The sequence below is a fragment of the Salvelinus sp. IW2-2015 genome, linkage group LG15 (genome assembly GCF_002910315.2).
Source record: "Salvelinus sp. IW2-2015 linkage group LG15, ASM291031v2, whole genome shotgun sequence".
Classification (NCBI taxonomy): domain Eukaryota; kingdom Metazoa; phylum Chordata; class Actinopteri; order Salmoniformes; family Salmonidae; genus Salvelinus; species Salvelinus sp. IW2-2015.
The window spans coordinates 9,970,664-9,991,563 of NC_036855.1; the positions used below are offsets into that span (position 1 = coordinate 9,970,664).

The following is a 20,900-nucleotide window of genomic DNA, read 5'->3' on the forward strand; positions in this document are numbered from 1 at the left end:
AAATATGCAATATGCATACAAGGGGGAGCAGGAACAGGGGTAGCAGGAACAGTATTTTTGCCAAGCAATGCTACGAAGCTGGATCATTCTGGAAATGATACATGCACCATCTACACGCTGCAAAGACTCCCTAACTCTTCGCCATAGTACACGATGGCCCATTGATTGGAGACTTCCTTTGACCATTCTAAAGCCCGCATGGGACATCCTTGCTTCTTTGGGATATGTGGCAGCATTTTCACGTTTGGATGAAAAGCGTGCCCAGAGTAAACTGCCTGCTACTCAGGCCCAGTTGCTAATATATGCATATTATTAGTAGATTTGTATAGAAAACACTCTGAAGTTTCTAAAACTGTTCGATTGATGTCTATGAGTATAACAGAACTCATATGGCAGGCGAAAACCTGAGGAAAATCCAACCAGGAAGTGGGAAATCTGAGGTTTGGACATAAATGATGGACTTTATCGAACTAAACAAACATTTATTGTGGAACTGGGATTCATGGGAGTGCATTCTGATGAAGATCATCAAAGGTAAGTGAATATTTATAATGCTATTTCTGACTTCTGTTGATTCCGCAAAATGGCGGGTATATGTTTGGCTTGTTTTGGTCTCTGAGCGCCGTACTCAGATTATTGCATGCTTTTTCCGTAAAGCTTTTTTTAAATCTGACAAAGCGGTTGCATTAAGGAGAAGTATATCTATAATTCTGTGCATAATACGTGTATCTTTTATCAAAGTTTATTATGAGTATTTCTGTAAATTGATCTGGCTCTGTGCAAATTCACAGGATGTTTTGGAAGCAAAGCCAAATGTAAACTGAGGTTTTTGGATATAAATATGAACTTGATCGAACAAAACATACATGTATTGTGTAACATGTTGTCCCGGGAGTGTAATCTGATGAAGAATATCAAAGGTTAGTGATTAATTTTATCTCTATTTCTGCTTTTTGTGACTCCTCTCTTTGGTTGGAAAATGTCTGTATGCTTTCTGTGACTAGTTGCTGACCTAACATAGTGATATGTTGTGCTTTCGCCGAAAAGCCTTTTTGAAATCGGACTCTGTGGTTGGATTAACGAGAAGTTTATCTTTAAAATGGTGTCTAATACTTGTATGTTTGAGAAATTTGAATTATGAGATTTCTGTTGATTGAATTTGGTGCCCTGCAATTTCATTGGCTGTTGGCGAGGGGTTCCCAGACAGGTTAATGTCCCTGACTTTCTGGTCTAACCCTTCATCTGACACATCAGAATAGCATTCCCTGACAGAGATATTGTGTTCTTGCATCCTTCTGTAAAAAAAGATAACCGTTACACTGTCATTAAATATGATTATATATTGACTATGAAACAAATAGGACATGGCCTACTTATGAGTTGCCATGAAAGAAAGTTAGATGAATTCAACTGAAAATGGCGATAACAGGCATTCATAGCTAAATGTTTTTGGTTAGCTTGAGAATAATAATTGCATGATTTATCATTCTAAGGTATGTATGTATCTATGTAATATAGTAGAATGTTATGAACCGACACTGAATCGTAGGAGCTAACTACTAGCTATGTAGAAGTTGGACGGAAGAACGCCCAGTGCTGCTTACCTGAGATGCCATCATCATACAGTTCTTCGTAGGTGTCCGCTATGACTTCCTTCGTGTCAGAAAGAAAGGCTGATTGTAGTCAAAACACTCAAAAAATTCTAAAAATTCTAAAAATTGGAGGGTGGTTGATAGCGAAATTAAATTGGAGTTTCGTTATGAAATACATTTTTTGTTCTCAAAATATTTTGGGAGAATAAAATGCATAAAGTTTTGCGCTCTATTACAAAATATTTGATTGCAAAAATGTTTTTACTTTGAAGCCTCGTTTTTGATTTCAGAACAGTTATTTTTGATTGAAAATAAAGTTTTGCTCTCAACAAAAAGACCATCCATTTGTTGCAAGTTGGGGAGGGGGTCTAATAGCTGAACAATAGACTATGCAACCTTTACTAAAGAATAGTCTAATAGCCGAGCTAGGTGTGAAAACCCTCCGTCCTATCTCAGACCAGATTTGCCCTAACGACCAAGGGGGAGTTAGAGTACTGATTATGCTTTTGGGTCCCAATGCACTACTGTGTCTCTAACTGACAATGAATGGGAAATATAAACCAAATAACAAACTGATAATTGTGCACGACTTCAAATGAATCAAGCAGGGAGCAGGTTTTGAACCCTCAACCTTCTTGCCCGAAGTACAGCGCGCTATCAACTGTGCACAAAAAGAATGCTCAAGCCGCAGAGCGCATCCACGCGGTAGCTTGCTACTCAATGTAATAAAGTAATGACTTTTCAAATAAGTTACCTTTGTCGTGGCAATTTCCTGTATTACCAAATGAGGAGAGTTACAAACCACACACCAGTCAGAGTTATACTTAAATTTCATCTTTATTAATATGTGAGCTTTACTATAGCCCTTTGACTCTCAGATCAATTCAGTGTCAATAATGAATTCTGAGAGTCCCTGCAGTCGAATACAAAGATCTTTTATAGCCAAGATACACCCCTCTCAACTTACATGACGAACCACAGAACTCTTCACAAAGGGCCTTTTACTTGAGAAAGGAGTATCCCATAGCCAGATAGCATTAGCTATAAATTGTCGTTCAGTTTGGTCTCTAAGACGAGGTTCTAATCTCGTTCCTGGTACTTCATAGTACCAAAACATTACCTCATCCAAGGCATAACTCAATTGTCAACTCTATATTCTCCCATCTCAAGTAAACCCAACAGACATTGTGGAGCCAAGAGATAATTGGTTCCCCCTTAATCACACCATCCCTTCACATGGTTTAACAGATACATTCACATATGAAGACAATGTTCCATTCTGACCTCTCCCTTTCTGATATTCTGCATATTACCAGAGACATGTAAAAGACAAGCCTGACCTCTCCCCTCTCTGGGCCCCAAGTGACTTTTCCCTAGCTGAGAAGGGAAAAGTGCAACTGCCAACAGTATAGTCCAAAGGGAGACATTCTAATGACAAGTATCTCACATAAGCATATTATGTAAATAAAACATCTTATTTATCTATGTTACCCAACTAATTCTGATTCATCTTCCACACCTTACACGTTATGTTGGCTGACAATTTGTTAGCTACGCTGTCCTTACGAACCACATAGCATATCATTACAGCAGTATGTACCGGTATGTTAGCTATCTACCTAACGTTAGTAGTTATACATCAATCTTGACAGTATATTAACTATAGGCTATCTAACTACCCAACGTTTATTGACTTGATTATTCCCATCATTCTTAGCTTAGCTAAATGGTATAGTCGTTGTGCGTTCTCAATGGACATCCGGGTGCTTTCGTAAATTCGCTCTGGCTAGCGAGTAAAATGGTCAGAGTGGTCTCATTTGTGTCTGGAAGTAGCTAGCAAGCCAGCCAACGTTAGCTTGGGTGCTTGACTGCCATTGTGAGGCCAGAACGCTCAAATCAACCCTACTCCTCAGCCCGAACGTCCAGTGTGCGCTCCAAGAGCGAAACAGTCTGAATTTACCCAGAGGGTTTTTTGTTTTTCATGGAATAGAAACACCATAATATTAATAAAATTAATTAAGCAAGTATCAGTCAAAAGTTTGGACACACCTACTCATTCCAGGTTTTTTCTTTATTTTACTATTTTCTACATTGTAGAAAAGTAGTGAAGACATCACAACTATGAAATAACACATATGGAATCAGTTAAGAACAAATTCTTATTCACAAGGACAGCCTAATCCTTCCTCCCCGTTGGGGAATTGAACCCCGGTCTCCCGTCCAGTCCACACAACACAGGGATTCTTTCGTTAAATAGCCCAGTACTAGCCTCCCGGGTTGCGCAGTGGTCTAGGGCACTGCATCGCAGTGCTAGCTGTGCCACCAGAGTCTCTGGGTTCGCGCCCAAGCTCTGTCGCAGCCGGCCACGACCGGGAGGTCTGTGTGGCGACGCACAATTGGCCTAGCGTCGTCCGGGTTAGGGAGGGTTTGGCCGGTAGGGATATCCTTGTCTCATCGCGCTCCAGCGACTCATGTGGCAGGCCGGGCGCAGTGCGCGCTAACCAAGGGGGCCAGGTGCACGGTGTTTCCTCCGACACATTGGTGCGGCTGGCTTCCGGGTTGGAGGCGCGCTGTGTTAAGAAGCATTGGTTGGGTTGTGCTTGGTTGGGTTGTGCTTCGGAGTTGTGCGTCTCTCTCTCCCGAGCCCGTACGGGAGTTGTAGCGATGAGACAAGATAGTAATTACTAGCGATTGGATACCACGAAAATTGGGGAGAAAAGGGGATAAAAAAATATTTTAAAAATTAAATTAAAAAAAATAGCCCAGTACTGTACTGCCGACCGTCACATTGTACAGCACCATATTTTCTGTTCCATCCTAACAGAAACCCAGAGGGTTTTTCGTTTTTCATGGAATAGAACACCATAATATTAATCAAATTAATTAAGCAAGTAACAGTCAAAAGAAAATATTTTTACTATTTTCTACATTGTAGAATAATAGTGAAGACATCACAACTATGAAATAACACATATGGATGGAATCAGTTAAGAACAAATTCTTATTTACAAGGACATCCTAGGACTACCTGGCCTGATGACTCCTTGCTGTCCCCAGTCCACCTGGTCATGCTGCTGTTCCAGTTTCAACTGTTCTGCCTGCGGCTATGGAACCCTGACCTGTTCACCGGACGTGCTACCTGTCCCAGACCTGCTGTTTTCAACTCTCTAGAGACCGCAGGAGCGGTAGAGATACTCTGAATGATCGGCTATGAAAAGCCAGCTGACATTTACTCCTGATTATTATTTGACCATGCTGGTCATTTATGAACATTTGAACATCTTGGCCATGTTCTGTTATAATCTCCACCCGGCACAGCCAGAAGAGGACTGGCCACCCCTCATAGCCTGGTTCCTCTCTAGGTTTCTTCCTAGGTTTTGGCCTTTCTAGGGAGTTTTTCCTAGCCGCCGTGCTTCTACACCTGCATTGCTTGCTGTTTGGGGTTTTAGGCTGGGTTTCTGTACAGCACTTCGAGATATTAGCTGATGTACGAAGGGCTATATAAAATAAACTTGATTTGATTTGATTTATATTAAAACCATGAGTGAGGAACTCTGAAACTCTGGACACCATTGAGAGAGGCGCAGAAATAACCATTGTAGAAGAGGTCAACTATAGCAAAGCCATAGAGTCACTTAAAGAAGCGCAAGAGCATTCTATCAATTTGCCTTAAATATGGGGAAAAAATCTAATCATGGATAAAATTGAGCAGCATTTCCCTGCTGACGGAAAATTCCAATCTAATAAAGTATTCAGAGATGCTATTGTGAATTGGTACAATTATATAAAAGAAAAATCAGAAGCTCAATACACCAGCGTTTTGATGTTAGCATTCTATCACCAAAAAAGAAAAAGCAATAAAACCAAGATTAGTATATGTACTCAGTATAACTGCACTATTTGTGAATGAAATTGAGTATGTAGTGTGCTTATTGGTCTTAAGATACAAATTCAATGATTTCATTAATTATGACAAAAGTTAAGAAAATGTTGAGCAGTGTAATAACTTTTCAAATAAGTTACGTTATGTTGGCTGACAATTGGCTAGTTATGCTATTCTTATGAACCGCATAGCATATCATTACAGCAGTATGGACCAGTAATATATGTTAGCTAGCTACCTAACGTTAGTTGGCTACTAATACATGAAACTAGCTAGTATATTATCTATATGCTATCTAACTAACCAACGGTTATTGACTTGATTGTTCACGTCATTCTTAGCTTAGCTAAATTGTATAGTTGTAATTTGGGTGTTTCGTAAATTCGCTCTGGCTATCTGCTCCGATTTCAGAGCACTCTCGTCTGAATGTACCAGAGCACAGAATAACCAGTGAATTTACGAACGCTCAACACCTGTTGAATATGGCCGGTGTCAATAAACATTGGGGGAAAAGAACGTCACAGTTAGTCACCAACGCTTTGGATAACATGAAAAAAGCCTAACCAGTTTTGCTAAGGTGAGTAAAATGGTCCGAGTGAGTTGTTCTCTTATTTGTGTCTGGAAGAAGCTAGCAAGCTAGCTAACCAACAGTTCCACACATGGGTGTGGAAATGATTTTGGGGTTGTATAATCCTTGCAAGAATTAAAGACAGTGGATTCTAAAAGGTAACATATTAAAATTGGCAGTATATATGGGCGAGAGCACGAACAATGTTTACAAATAGTCCAACATTGTATCACGCTGCATTGAAACAATCGCTAAGGATGTACATTTGAGGGTTCTGTGTTGGTAGAGTATGTAGCACATTTGTTATTGGCATAAAAAGACAAAGACACTCATATGCCAGACATCTCCACATTAGTAAACTATTTGACAGAGCGGGATCACAAAGCATCATATGGGAAAGTACAACCAGCGAAGCAAGAGATTGTAAGGACAGATGCAGGGAGACGAGAAGCAAGTACAGGGAGTGAACATTTAATGGATAACAGACAAGAAACAAACAAGGACAGCGTCTGGACAGGGGAAAACATAACGACATCAATGCTGACACAGGGAACAAATTGAGGAGCAGACAGACATAGAGGGGCAATCAACAAGGTAATGGAGTCCAGGTGAGTCCAATATTGCACAGATGCGCGTAATGATGGTGACAAGTTTGCGTAATGATCGGCACCCTCGAGCGCCAGAGAGGGGGAGCAGGATCAGGCGTGACAGAGATAACATATTTGGGGGTTTCGATTTCAGAAGTAACGAAGCACATTACACGTGATCGAGTAGGAACAATGCGTTCTCTGGCACGACCAAGCACTCCTCGTAGACTCAGGAACGCCCTAGGGGTTTTAATCTGGTGAGACATTTTATTTTGTCTTATTCTGAATAGATGTATAGAATTGACGAAAGGGAGGGGGGTCACAAGAAGACAAAGACGGTTAATGAGTGAAGGGAGGATAGTGGCCTCCCTGTGAACAGAAGTTATCATGTTTGTTTTGACTGTAATTTAAAACATTTTGTTCACCTGGTAAAGTCAGTTAATAGGAAATAATTTGAATTGCTTGGACTGAATAAGATCTAGCGAAGTGAAAACTAACTAAATGTTTATTTTCTCTCCCTTTCAAATGTTTCCGAGGTTGTTGCCTTGGAAGAGCAGTTAGTGAAATTCTGCTGTTTTATAAAGTATAAAGGTGTATGGATCCGGCTGTAGAGGGAGCTCCCAGATAAGTTAGGCCTGGCCATTCTCTTTGTTTGTTTTTGCCCTACGTTTTACCACACACACCAGTACGCACACACAACCCACCGGTTATGAATATTTGTTAGATTTATTGTGTGGGGTCTTTTTAATTTGGTTGTAAACTGGGTACGCAGAATGATGGAAATGTTTCTAAATAATTTCTTAGCTACAGGGGAAAAAAGGGAAAGAAAACACAATGGGGTTGAATGACCTTTGTTCTGATTATTCTCACTAGAAAGACTGAAGACATTGGGTGAGATTTAAATGGGCTATGTAAATACTAATAATTAGGAAGAAGTTTATAATTTAGCAATAGTCCTATGTGTGATTCAGAACACAAGAAGGAGAGAGAGAGCGCGTTGCCCCTGAATGAGGGATACCTGTCTCTAGTCTATTTTACCATTACCTTGTAGGATACAATTATTTCCTTATGTAGTTATGAAAAGTTGTTATTCTAGTTTGATTTGTTATTCTAATTCATTTAATTTTGATTTAACAGGCAGTGTTGTTGTTTTAATTACCGGTCTCCTGGGGCCTTTTGGTAAATATGCAAATAGATTTTCTTCACACGTCTGCCTGAAAAAGGGAAAAAGCTATGTTGGTAATGGTTGACAGTTATTCCAAATGGATTGATGTTTTTCCCATCTCGAGTGATATGTGTATTGTTTTCGCCCGCCTCTAGTTTTATATGAAGAAGTGTATTGCTGTTGTTGTTGTCTGTTTGTTGCTGTCTTGCTTCCATAACAAATCTCATAAAATTGGGTCTGCTGTATGGTCGGGATGTCTCCCTAAGGATTGGCCCTCTAACTCCCTGACCCTGTAACTTTTTTTAAATTTTTTAAACTTTAGTTTATTTAGTAAATATTTTATAAACTCTATTTCTTTAACTGCATTGTTGGTTAAGGGCTTGTAAATAAGCATTTCACGGTAAGGTCTACACCTGTTGTATTCGGCGCATGTGAAGAATAACATTTGATTTGATTTGAAATAGGCATTTTAACATCATAGATTTAGCCGATGGCAACTTGTGGAATAGACACCAGCTGGAATGCGGTTTTAACCAATCAGCATTCAGGATTAGATCCACCCGTTGTATAATTTTTTGATATACAGTGCGATCTGAAAGCATTCAGACCCCTTGACTTTTTTTTAATCCTCAACAATCTACACACAATACCTCATAACGACAAAGAAAAACAGGTTTAGAATTTTTTGCACGTTTATACAAATTAAAAAACAGCACTAATGTCACGAACAGGCTCATAGCCCGTAACAAAGAGGGATACAGCCCGGAGATAATGAATAACAAAAATATATTTATTAAATAAAATAAACTATGGTGTGTGTGTAGTCATTAATCAGTAGTGTAAGTAAGTAGTTGCTTGCATACATGGTGATAATGACGGGTGTTGAGAGGTGCCAAAACAAAGAACACAAAGAAACAAACCACAAAATGCCACAGCCAAAATCCAACAGCGTGTCTGCATTGAGAGAGTCTAGATTGAATGAATGGGGGAAGGTGTATTTATCCCCGGGACACACCCGAGCCTAAGTGTGTCCCATTTTCGCTGATGACCCTCCCGGCTCCTCCCAACAACATCCTATTAAGGAGAAAAAGAGCGAAGAGAAAGAATTCGGCAGACAAAGTGGGAGGGTCATCTGTAGCAGGGCAGAAATTTGACTTACTGACTTGTTGGAAAGGTAGCATCCTATGACAGTGCCACGTTGAAAGCCACTGTGCTCTTCAGTACAGGCCACTCTACTGCCAATGTTTGTCTATAGCAATTGCATGGCTATGTGCTTGAGTTTAAACACCTGTCAGCAACAGGTGTGGCTGAAGTAGCTGAATGCACTTATTTTTGAAGGGGTGTTCACATACTTTATATATGTAGCGTATTCCTCAGGCATGAAATGTGCTGCTGTGTACATGTCATCTGTATACCATTCTCAACCTATTCCTACAGGGGAAACTATACAATGAGTATCTTGCGCTGTGTGCGGCTGAATTTTACTTCTGATATTTGGGGGGGGGGGGGGGGGTCGATTGGAAATCTTATGGACTGCCCTCTTCAAATCAAACCACAGGTTTTCAATGGGATTCATGTCAGAGGACTGAGATTGCCATTCAAAATGTAGATTTTGTGGTCAATTATCCGTTTCTTTGTGGATTTTGATGTGTGCTTGCGGTTATTGTCTCGCTAGAAGATCCACTTGCAGCCAGTGTCAGCCTCCTGGCAGAGGCAACCGGGTGATTTTTTTAATGTATTTATATCAGATCACAGCACCGCCTGGATTTTGATAAATGGCATTGGCACTTGGATTGGAACCGGTGCTATGGTCAGATGACATGAACATAGAGCTCTTTGGCCACGCACACCAGTGGTGGTTTTGGTGTTGAAAAACAGAAGCATCTGCAGAAAAGTACATCATACCTACAGTAACATATGGTGGTAGATCTTTGATGTTATGGGGATATTTTACTTCAACTGGTCCTGGGGCCTTTGTTAAGGTCAACGGTAGTGATGGGAGAAAAAATTGATACAGTTACATATTATTGTTATTAATTTGACAATAAATTGTATCATATCGTTTTGTTAATATTGCAATATTATTTTTGCGCTTGTTGGTTGTACCTTTGCCAAAACTCCATTATTTTTCATCCATAGCTTGTCCTCCATCTTCTTTTTAAATGTTTAAATAGGGAGACAATTTGTTTGACTAATCAAAACTCAGCAGACACATGGCGAGCAATATGTTTGGAAAGTCGAATCGCAATAAAATCAGAGTATCTAATCGCAATACATATAGAATCGTGAGAAGCGCAATACATATGGTATGGTATATGGTATATATGTACCATAATACATATGGTATCGGCACCTAAGGATTGTTATAATATCGTATCACGAGGTCCCTGGAAATTCCCAGTTCTACTCAACGGCATCATGAACTACCAAGTACCAGGACATTTTAGCCAAAACCCTGGTTGCTTCTGCCAGGAGGCTGAAACTTGGCCCCAAGTGGATCTTCCAGCAAGACAATGACTCCAAGCACTAATCAAAATCCAGAAATAAATGGTTAATTGACCACAAAATCAACATTTTCCAATGGCTATCTCAGTCTCTGGACTTGAACCCCATTGAAAACCTGTGTTTTGAATTGAAGAGGGCAGTCCATAAGCGCAGACAGAGGATATCAAGGATCTGGAAAGATTCTGTATAGAGGAATGGTCTAAGCACACTCCAAACATGTTCTCCAATCTCATAAAACATTTTAGAAAAAGGCTCAGAGTCATTATCCTCGCAAGGGGAAGGTGCTATATTATTAAAAACGGGTGCCAATAATTATGGACCCCACTGCACATGTAGCTTTAATTCCAAAACATGCAGAGAGTAGTACAGAAAAAAATAGTTGAAGACTTTTATTTCAAAGTATCTATTATAAAAAATACCATTCTAATCTTCCCTGTATGAAGAATATGTTTTTTAAAATGTCTTTCACCTCTGGGCTTAAATATTTTGGAATCTTCAACATGCCAAAATAGAGATGGAAATGCTTTCTCCTCTACACATCTAAGGGAATTATAAGCAAGTTCTGAAAACAAGACCTCTTCAAATACAGAGAACTAATATATGGTAATAAAAAATAAAAGAAACAAATTAATATGTGTTTGCAATGGGACCAATCCCAATGTGACCAGGCCTCAAACTTCAGTTCCCTGAGTTAGTAACAAAGAGCATTCATAGGTGACAACTACCAAAAATAGCCTTCAGCAACTATGACATGACCATATCTAAAAGAACAACAGTCATTTACCTTTTAGAAAGCACAGACATATTATTCTATTGCGCAAGCATGAACATAGATTAAAGTACATTTCAATTTCACATTTATGCAATCTACGAGCCTGCCAACAAAGGTCACCACAAATAAATAGAGGTACATTGTCATCCTTAAAGGAGTGATTTGTGAGCATCTTGTGAGGATTTCATGGTTGTGTGTGTGTGTGTGTGTGTGTGCGTGTGCGTGTGCGTGTGCGTGCGTGCGTGCCCATGCATTTATGCGTCAGGTGGGGAAAGGGACAACTATGGATTATGTGTAGTTTATCTTGTTATGATACATTGCATCACACTGGACTCGGGTAGACGTAGCATAGTAAATGTAAATCCGGGACACTCCAATTAATATGTATGATATGTTACATTTCGTATGGTATGTATTAATTTGTGGATGTCAAATTACAATTTGTATGATATGTTATGAATTGCAATTCATGCAATATGTTACGAATTGCAGTTTGTACAATATGTTACACATTTTTCAAAATGCATGATATGTTACGAATTAGCTAGGTGGCTAGTTGGCTAATGTTAACGTTAGCTGGGTGTCTAACGTTAGCTAGGGTTAAGGTTAGGGGTGGGTGTTATGTTAAGTGGTTTTAACCAGATTAGTTTCATCTCAACCTTAGAAAACTCCAGTTTAAAACGGTTTTGTTTACAGTGTATTGAGAATTATAGCTATATACAAAGTTGCATGTACAAAAAAGTTCAATACCCCTATCTGGCCCCTTATAAAAAAGTGTACAGGTAGATACATAATGCAGAAGCACAGAGACTGCATCCAGGATTGCTTCACTGTGAAGTAGCATTAGGACACAGATCTTCCATTACGGTATTGGAGCATGTTAACACCATATATGGTTCACGCTATTGGTAAGAATACTGTATGTACAGCCTATCACCGTGGAGGTTCACTGTAGAACAGTCTCAGTCTCGATTCCAGGGGAGCAACTCCAACAGTCCCAGACACGGGTCTTCTGCTGTATGTTTACAGTATGGCACAGCATCTCATCAGCACCACAAGTGTCCATAGTTAGTGTCCAACAGACCCCAGATGCACGGAGAGCCTGAGATGTGGAGACTCGCTCACTGCGACCCTTTGTCTATCAACCAAGACATGTCCCCTGTCCTGCAATGTGGAGGAAACGAACCAACAAAAAACATCACTCAGAGTGCATATTATGCACGCATAATTATGTGGATAATGTAGTCTAGGCTCTGAACAACAAAAAACAAGAGTGTAAAACTGGAAGTGAACTACATGTCATTATAAACCGGGTGGTTCTGGATGCTGATTGGCTGACAGCCGTAGTATATACAGTGGGGAGAACAAGTATTTGATACACTGCCGATTTTGCAGGTTTTCCTACTTACAAAGCATGTAGAGGTCTGTAATTTTTATCATAGGTACACTTCAACTATGAGAGACGGAATCTAAAACAAAAATCCAGAAAATCACATTGTATGATTTTTAAGTAATTAATTTGCATTTTATTGCATGACATAGTATTTGATCACATCAGAAAAGCAGAACTTAATATGTTGTACAGAAACTTTGTTTGCAATTACAGAGATAATACGTTTCTGTAGTTCTTGACTAGGTTTGCACACACTGCAGCAGGGATTTTGGCCCACTCTCCCTACAGATCTTCTCCAGATCCTTCAGGTTTCGGGCTGTCGCTGGCAATATGGACTTTCAGCTCTTCCAAAGATTTTCTATTGGGTTCAGGTTGGAGACTGGCTAGGCCACTCCAGGACCTTGAGATGCTTCTTACGGAGCCACTCCTTAGTTGCCATGGTGTGTGCTTAATGTCGTTGTCATGCTGGAAGACCAGCCACGACCCAATTTTCAATGCTCTACTGAGGGAAGGAGGTTTGTTTGGCCAAGATCTCCGATACATGGCCATCATCCTCCCCTCAATACGGTGCAGTCGTCCTGTCGCCCTTTGCAGAAAAGCATCCCAAAGAATGATGTTTCCACTCCATGCTTCACGGTTGGGGATGGTGTTCTTGGGGTTGTATCATACTCTTCTTCTCAAACACGGCGAGTGGAGTTTAGACCAAAAAGCTCTTTTTTGTCTCATCAGACACATGCCCTTCTCCATTCCTCTCTGGATCATCCAGATGGTCATTGGCAAACTTCAGACAGGCCTGGACATGCACTGGCTTAAGCAGGGGGAGCTTGCGTGCGCTGCAGGATTTTAATCCATGACGGCGTAGTGTTGTTACTAATGGTTTTCTTTGAGACTGTGGTCCTCTCTTCAGGTCATTGACCAGGTCCTGCCGTGTAGTTCTGGGCTGATCCCTCATCTCCTCATGATCATTGATGCCCCACGAGGTGAAATCTTGCATGGAGCCCCAGACCGGGGGTGATTGACGTCATCTTTGAACTTCTTCCATTTTCATAATAATTGCGCCAACAGTTGTTTCCTTCTCACCAAGCTGCTTGCCTATTGCCTGTAGCCCATCCCAGCTTGTGCAGGTCTACAATTTTATCCCTGATGTCCTTACAGAGCTCTCTGGGTCTTGGCCATTGTGGAGAGGTTGGAATCTGTTTGATTGAGTGTGTGGGACAGGTGTCTTTTATCCAGGTAACGAGTTCAAACAGGTGCAGTTAATACAGGTAATGAGTGGAGAACAGGAGGCTTCTTAAAAGAAAAACTAACAGGTCTGTGAGAGCGGAATTCTTACTGGTTGGTAGGTGATCAAATACTTATGTCATCAATAAAATGCAAATTAATTTTTAAAAATCATACAATGTGATTTTCTGGATTTTTGTTTTAGATTCCGTCTCTCACAAGTTGAAGTGTACCTATGATAAAATTACAGACCTCTACATGCTTTGTAAGTAGGAAACCTGCAAAATCGGCAGTGTATCAAATACTTGTTCTCCCCACTGTATATATATATTTTAAATTATTTCACCTTTATTTAACCAGGTAAGCTAGTTGAGAACATTCAGTTTCATTTACAACTGCCACCTGGCCAAGATAAAGCAAAGCAGTGTGACACAAACAACAACACAGAGTTACACATGGAATAAACAAGCGTACAATAGGGGGAAAAGTATATATACAGTGTGTGCAAATGGCGTGAGGAGGTAATGCAATAAATAGGCCATTGTAGCGAAGTAATTACAATTTAGAAAATTAACACTGGAGTGATAGATGAGCAGATGGTGATGTGCAAGTAGAAATACTGGTGTGCAAAAGAGCAGAAAAGTAAATAAAAACAATATGGGGATGAGGTAGGTAGATTGGGTGGGCTATTTACAGATGGGCTATGTACAGCTGCAGCGACTGGTTAGCTGCTCAGATAGCTGATGTTTAAAGTTAGTGAGGGAAATATAAGTCTCCAGATTCAGCGATTTTGCAATTCGTTCCAGTCATTGGCAGCAGAGAACTGGAAGGAAAGGCGGCCAAAGGACGTGTTGGCTTTGGGGATGACCAGTGAGATATACCTACTGGAGCGCGTGCTACGGGTGGGTGTTGTTATCATGACCAGTGAGCTGAGATAAGGCTGAGCTTTTCCTAGCATAGACTTATAGATGACCTGGAGCCAGTGGGTCTGGCTCCAGGTCATCTATCAGACTATACCACGGGTATGACAAAACATGTATTTTTACTTCTCTAATTACATTGGTAACCAGTTTATAATAGCAATAAGGCACCTCAGGGGTTTGTGGTATATGGCCAATATACCATACCCCCTCATGCCTTATTGCTTAATTATAGCATAAGCATGCTGAGGCTGATCATTGTGTGTTCTGACAGAGCGTTTCACACACAGCCGTATCGTATAGCGTTTCATGAAGGGATTTATTTTGAATTATTTGTATTTATTTTTTAGGAACTATATCAGCTTTAATATTGCAGATACAGTATATTGTGGGTTCTATCAATGTAATTGTCTGCACATGAAGGGATTGTTAGTGGAGACTGAGATTAAGAAAGACGTCTTAGCTTTCTTAGTTTTCGTACTTGCGTTGTCGGGTTAACAGCCTTCATTGTATGAATGGACAATTAAAAATGAAGGATCTACATTAGAGAAAGTAAGATATTGTTTACAGCACAGATGTCAAACTCATTCCACGGAGGGCCGAGTGTCTGCGGGTTTTCTCTCCACCCTTGTACTTGATTGATGAATTAAGGTCACTAATTAGTAAGGTACTCCCCACACCTGGTTGTCTAGGGCTGCATTGAAAGCAAAAAACAAAAACCTGCAGAGACTAGGCCCTCCATGGAATGAGTTTGACACCCCTGGTTTACAGTAAAGCATTACAGTACTGTATCTTAAAGGAAAAATCCACAAAAAACGTATCATTTTTTTTTTTTTACATTTTACATTTTAGTCATTTAGCAGACGCTCTTATCCAGAGCGACTTACAGTAGAGTGCATACATTTTATTACATTTTTACATACTGAGACAAGGATATCCATACCGGCCAAACCCTCCCTACCGGCCTAACCCGGACGACGCTATGCCAATTGTGCGTCGCCCCACGGATCTCCCGGTTGCGGCCGGCTGCGACATCATGATGATGTGGAAAGTGACAATTTGCTTTTTGAAAGTCCTATATTTTTTAAACTTGATCACTGACATGCGTTGTATCAACAGTGGACTAATGAAAATGTTAAAATTTAAATACATAAAACTTTCCTTCAAGCAAACTGACAGACACCCACTGGTAAATATGTAAACCCTCTTCTACTTATTAACATTGGAAAAGTATATCACTGTTTTCACTTATCATTTGGTAACATTTATAGAGGTCAGTGTTTGCTCATAGTGAGACTCGGAAAATGTAAAGAACATAACCTCATTGTCACCCAGACCCAACTGAAGACCATAGACATGCACTTACTCCACATCTCGCTTTCTAATCATCTTTCCAGACCCTAAGACCTCTGCCACACGGGACACAATGGGGTCATAGTTCATGCTGGCCACGGCAACCACCTCCTCACCCCTATAGGTAGGAGAGATTAACCAAATAACTTTTAGGGAAAACTCTAGGATTACTAGAGTTTAGTCTGTTGTAAGGATGAACACTCCTGGATTATATAAGAACAAACAAAACATGACAAAAACAAAACAGAGGATTTACTTTACAAAACAACATGAGCCGATGGCTGAATGCATCTCAGTAGATAGCCACAATTGTGATTGGACACATACCTGGTATAAAATGCCACAAACTTCAGCTCGTCCACGTCTCCTTGGATGATGACATCATCAAAGCCATCCCCGTAACCTTGGTAATAGAATAAAAGTACTTTCTTAAGTAGGTCTGTAAAAAGAGTAAACACACCATCACAGCACCACCACCACACCCATTATGATGGCATACTTCTGAATCCTATGATGACTGAAAACCCTCAGTGTCTGACTTCACAGCTAGGTGGCAGTACTGGAGCTACAATCTCAACAGAGACATTTGGAGGAGAGCAATTTTGGTAGTAGTCTTACCAACTCACTATTTTAAGATTACTTCCCAAACAATTCACACAGTACATAAACAAAACTTGTATAACTTGTGTGTGAAAAAGTTTCCAATGGTTCAGTGGGCTAGACTGTGCATGGTGCTGGCAACCCGATGGTGGAGGTTTGGATACATGCACAGGCCACATATAATGAATGGATGTGACACTGTCTATTTTGACAGTTCTGCCATGTGCTTCGGATATAATCTGCTAAATGACCCTACCGGTATTCAATTATATTACTTGTGGAGTGAGGCTTTGTTTACCTGCATAGCGTAGGCTTTTCCCAAACATGGCCGACCAGAAATAGGGCACTGTTTTGATCTCAGTGGGTCTTCCCATCATGCCAAGTGCTGCCGCTCTCCCTGTCAATCCCAGACAAACAGAAAAGGTCCCATAAAAACCAATATACTGCAAATCCAGCCCCAGACATGCAGCTGAGTGTTTGACCCCTTAGGGAAAAACTCACACTTTAACTCACACTGTAATACTTAGCCCTTAAAAATGAACGCTTACCGTGCACATGGGCCATTTGCCAGTGTGGGATGTTCACCTTCTTATTGCTCCGCCCCGGAAAAGGAAACGTCACAATGTCTCCTCCGGCAAAGACACCATCAACGTTGGTCTGCATTGTCTGAGGGTTAAAGGGTTATCCAGAAGAATATAGGAGCCAATGTGTAAATCAGGAGGATCTCTTACTTGTAGACAAGCCACCTAACAAATTAGAGGATAACTGGAATTTTCCCTGTCAGGAAAAACTCAGGTCTCTAGCTCTGCAAATAACACAGTAACACAGTAACACACTGAAATTAATTGTTTCTATGAACTGAGTGCATTTGAAATTAAATGAGTACATTCAAAGTATTTGTGTGTTATTATAATTGTTGTGCATACAGTGCCGTGTGTCCCAATTGTAGTTTCTACCTTGTTGACGGGGACGAAACCCTTGGAATCCACGTGAACTCCACTCTGTTTCAGGAAGCCAGTGGCTGGGCCTGACCCTGCAGGGGTCCCACATAGATAGAGTCCACCATTAATTCACCACCAGGAAGCAGAGTAACAATGACTATTGTAAGCCAGAAGAGGATTGGTCACCCCTCAGAGCCTGGTTCCTCTCTAGGTTTCTTCCTAGGTTCCTGCCTTTCTAGGGAGGTTTTCCTAGCCACCGTGCTTCTACATCTCTATTGCTTGCTGTTTGTGGTTTTAGGCTGGGTTTCTGTATAGCACTTTGTGACATTGGCTGATGTAAAATGGGCTTTATAAATACATTTGATTGATTTGATTGACTGAGAGTGAGTTGGATCAACTCTACTTTACACTCCTGCACCACCACTGATAGGAGTGAGTTTGCTAAAGTGGAGGCTATTGCTGAACGAGCATTTGTGTCTCTGAGCTAGCAGCCTCACCTGTGCCAATGACACACACGTCCGCCCTTAGTACTTTCCCACTCTTCAGAACCACCTCTTTCAACTGTGGAACATAAAAACAACATTGACAAAAACAGTGAGGCAACACACACATAATATTACCAATAGATTACCCTCAGTTCTACTACTTCCGTTCCTGACTACAAAGTTCAGATATTTTTAGCAAAACCAGTATTGTCAAGTCTTTTTTACTGAGCCATACTCCAAATGGAGGCTGTAATTGGTAGTAATCTTGGCTGCTTGTCCTTTCTTTTTGTTGGCACACTGTGGTGCATCGGGGTCAGTCACACCCATTCATCAGCATTCAATGGCTGCATCCCCATTCTCCACCCTTCTCCCCAATTGTATCGTTGCACACTTCCCATCATGGATTTGTGTAATCATTCGCAGAGGGAGTTTCCACCATGGTGAAATCAATAACGGAAGTGTGCATGGTAGAGAATCTGGGCGAAGCCTAAAAGTGGGCTTGACTGGCCAGCAGAGAGAAGGAAGGAGAGAGCCATCTGTGCATGTTATGCTGTTTCTCTCACTTTCGGAATACCTGTCCATGATGGCCAACCATCTCCGACACTTCATTCAACATGTAGAACTTCACCCTGTTTGTCTCAAACAGCTGAAAAGTCAGTCAGAAAGACAAGCAGACACAGGCAGACAGACAGGCAGACACGGTGAGAGAGAGAGAGAGAGAGAGATAGTACTGGGTTAAGGTTCAAAGGTCAAAACTACTTCTCAAAGAGTTGAGCTTTTGTTAAGTTTAGCCTAAATTGTGTTCAGCTACACATTTAAAAAAAAAAAAAAAAAAAATAATCTTCCATATGCCTGTTATTAATGCCAATGGTTAATTGGCGGGTAGGCAGTAACGCTTCTTATGAATACTTTCTTAATAATGGATTATTAACACACTATGCACATTATGTATGACTGTATCGACAGTCTCCCTCTGCCTTATCTTAACAGCAGGGAACATGCAGTGTTACCATGCTGAGACCCTATCATGCTGAGACTCTATGCACGCACGCCACACACACACACACACACACACACACACACAACACACACACACACACCACACACACAACCTCACTCACACACAGACAGTATAATCTCCCCTGAAAAAACAGGACTAGTGGGCAATATCTACCTGATTGTCTAAATAAGTGCATGAGCACCGATAAGAAAATACTCTAAATATTCCCTTGTGGCGCCTGGTGAATTGAGCCCAATGAACATGATTCACGTTTAAAATATATACGTTTCTCTGAGTAGAAATGCAGATTAAGCTGTTCTAGAGGTAGTAGGGCTGACACAGAGCCTGATTTCTCAGGGGTGGGTCCCTACCTTCATTATGGCTTTCCCTACTTTCTCCCCCAGAGCTTTCCGGAAAGGGATTGCTTCTATCCCAATGATGGAGACAGAGTGGGCCTTGTCGGTGAGAGCAGCAGCCACCTCCATACCTAATGCAGAGAATACAGAAGATTACACATGCACACATTTACAGATAGACGTGCTACAATTACAGTAGTACTATCAAAACAAAGGTTCCAAACAACTGTTCAACAAAGTACAACTTAATGTAGCCTTCATAAACACTTTAAGGCTTATAGATCAACATTCCTTCGAAAAAGGAATATGTGACTGTTTTATCTACTGCATGTCTGTCACCTCTCACCAACAAATGATGTTCCCACAATCACAGCATTCTTGTTGTTGGCCAGCCTGGCTACGCTGTTAGCATCTTCAGGGGTTAGGAGGTGAAACACATTCCTAATGTCCTGGCCTTTGTAGTTCATCAGCTTGGGTCTTACAATAGACAAAAGATGGGTATATCAGTGTCTACAGAACAATGAGTCACAACTGGTCATATCAACAAGAAGAGAATTGAATTCCATTTAATAGCATTCAACCAAAGACAATTTACGGTTACTCCTTACTTGCTTCCTGTGGCAATGAAAAGCTTCCTGTATTCCATCCTAGAGTCGTCTTGAAAAGTCACAGCCCTCGTCTTGACGTCCACTGCCACAGCCTATTGACATCCAAACATCCCAGTTAGAAAGAGAACATAGGGCCAGGGTGTCACCAAGGGAATCCATACCACTTCATTGCTGCTCTGAGACCAGTGTCGTGTTCAGTAGGGCACACTGTAACAAAAGTTTGCAACGGGAAAAAACTAAAATCTTCTTGGAAGAAGTTCGACCAGGTAGCAACTCCCTGTTTCAATCTGTTTGAAATCTGCCCACTGAACACAGTCCAGATGTGGATTCAAACTTAGCCAATATAATCAGTGTTTCAGGTCTTACCTCCTTCTCCGTGAGCAACTCGATGTCGTGGGCTTGGAGGAAGTCTATGGAGCGTAGCCGGAGCTGCTCTGCTGTGCTCTCTAAGGACTGAGGGGGAGATGGTTAGTTACACCGCACCACAGCACAGTACACCACAGGTTGGAGTTTATGGGGTGAAATGTTATTGGTGACATTCAGTGAAGAAATGCCACTTTTACGATGCTAATGCAACATACATTGTTTTGTTTAATTTTTAACATGATCACAATTTGAAACTCAAGGTCAGCAAACCATTTTCTCATAGATATCATGGCCAAATTTCTACATTGGCTGGGACAAATATTATCCCAAGATTACAGACTAAAGATGGGTTCAAGATGGGTTAATAATACTAGCAATAACAAAATGGGAAGTATTTTGGAGCATGAAATGTCTGGGAAGAATATTCAATCTGCTACGAAATACAGTAGGGCATAACTAGTAGTCCTTCATCAGCAATTTCAACACTGTTTGTATCCAGAAGAATAGTCAACTTAAAGAACCCTCGTGGTCACTAAGTCCTTATGGAGATAGTCCTTTTACCATCTCTGTGGTATGCTCTGGATC

At 40.8% G+C, this 20,900-nt stretch overlaps 1 protein-coding gene across 2 annotated transcripts in view; it reads right to left on the reverse strand.

Annotated features, from left to right (window-relative positions):
• Positions 1 to 8,564: 8,564 nt before the first annotated feature.
• Positions 8,565 to 20,900, reverse strand: part of LOC111973781 (apoptosis-inducing factor 3-like) — a 40,423-nt gene continuing 28,087 nt past the window's right edge. For both annotated transcript variants that reach the window (XM_024001191.2, XM_024001192.2), the window contains exons 9-20: positions 20,316 to 20,402; positions 19,950 to 20,041; positions 19,688 to 19,818; positions 19,357 to 19,472; positions 18,560 to 18,631; positions 17,998 to 18,061; positions 17,516 to 17,592; positions 17,108 to 17,225; positions 16,858 to 16,956; positions 16,287 to 16,362; positions 15,973 to 16,077; positions 8,565 to 12,236 (exon numbers count right to left, since the gene is read on the reverse strand). In XM_024001191.2, the coding sequence (XP_023856959.1) occupies positions 12,194 to 12,236; positions 15,973 to 16,077; positions 16,287 to 16,362; positions 16,858 to 16,956; positions 17,108 to 17,225; positions 17,516 to 17,592; positions 17,998 to 18,061; positions 18,560 to 18,631; positions 19,357 to 19,472; positions 19,688 to 19,818; positions 19,950 to 20,041; positions 20,316 to 20,402 (1,080 nt within the window). In that variant the 3' untranslated portion in view covers positions 8,565 to 12,193. The remainder of the gene's footprint in view (positions 12,237 to 15,972; positions 16,078 to 16,286; positions 16,363 to 16,857; positions 16,957 to 17,107; positions 17,226 to 17,515; positions 17,593 to 17,997; positions 18,062 to 18,559; positions 18,632 to 19,356; positions 19,473 to 19,687; positions 19,819 to 19,949; positions 20,042 to 20,315; positions 20,403 to 20,900) is intronic.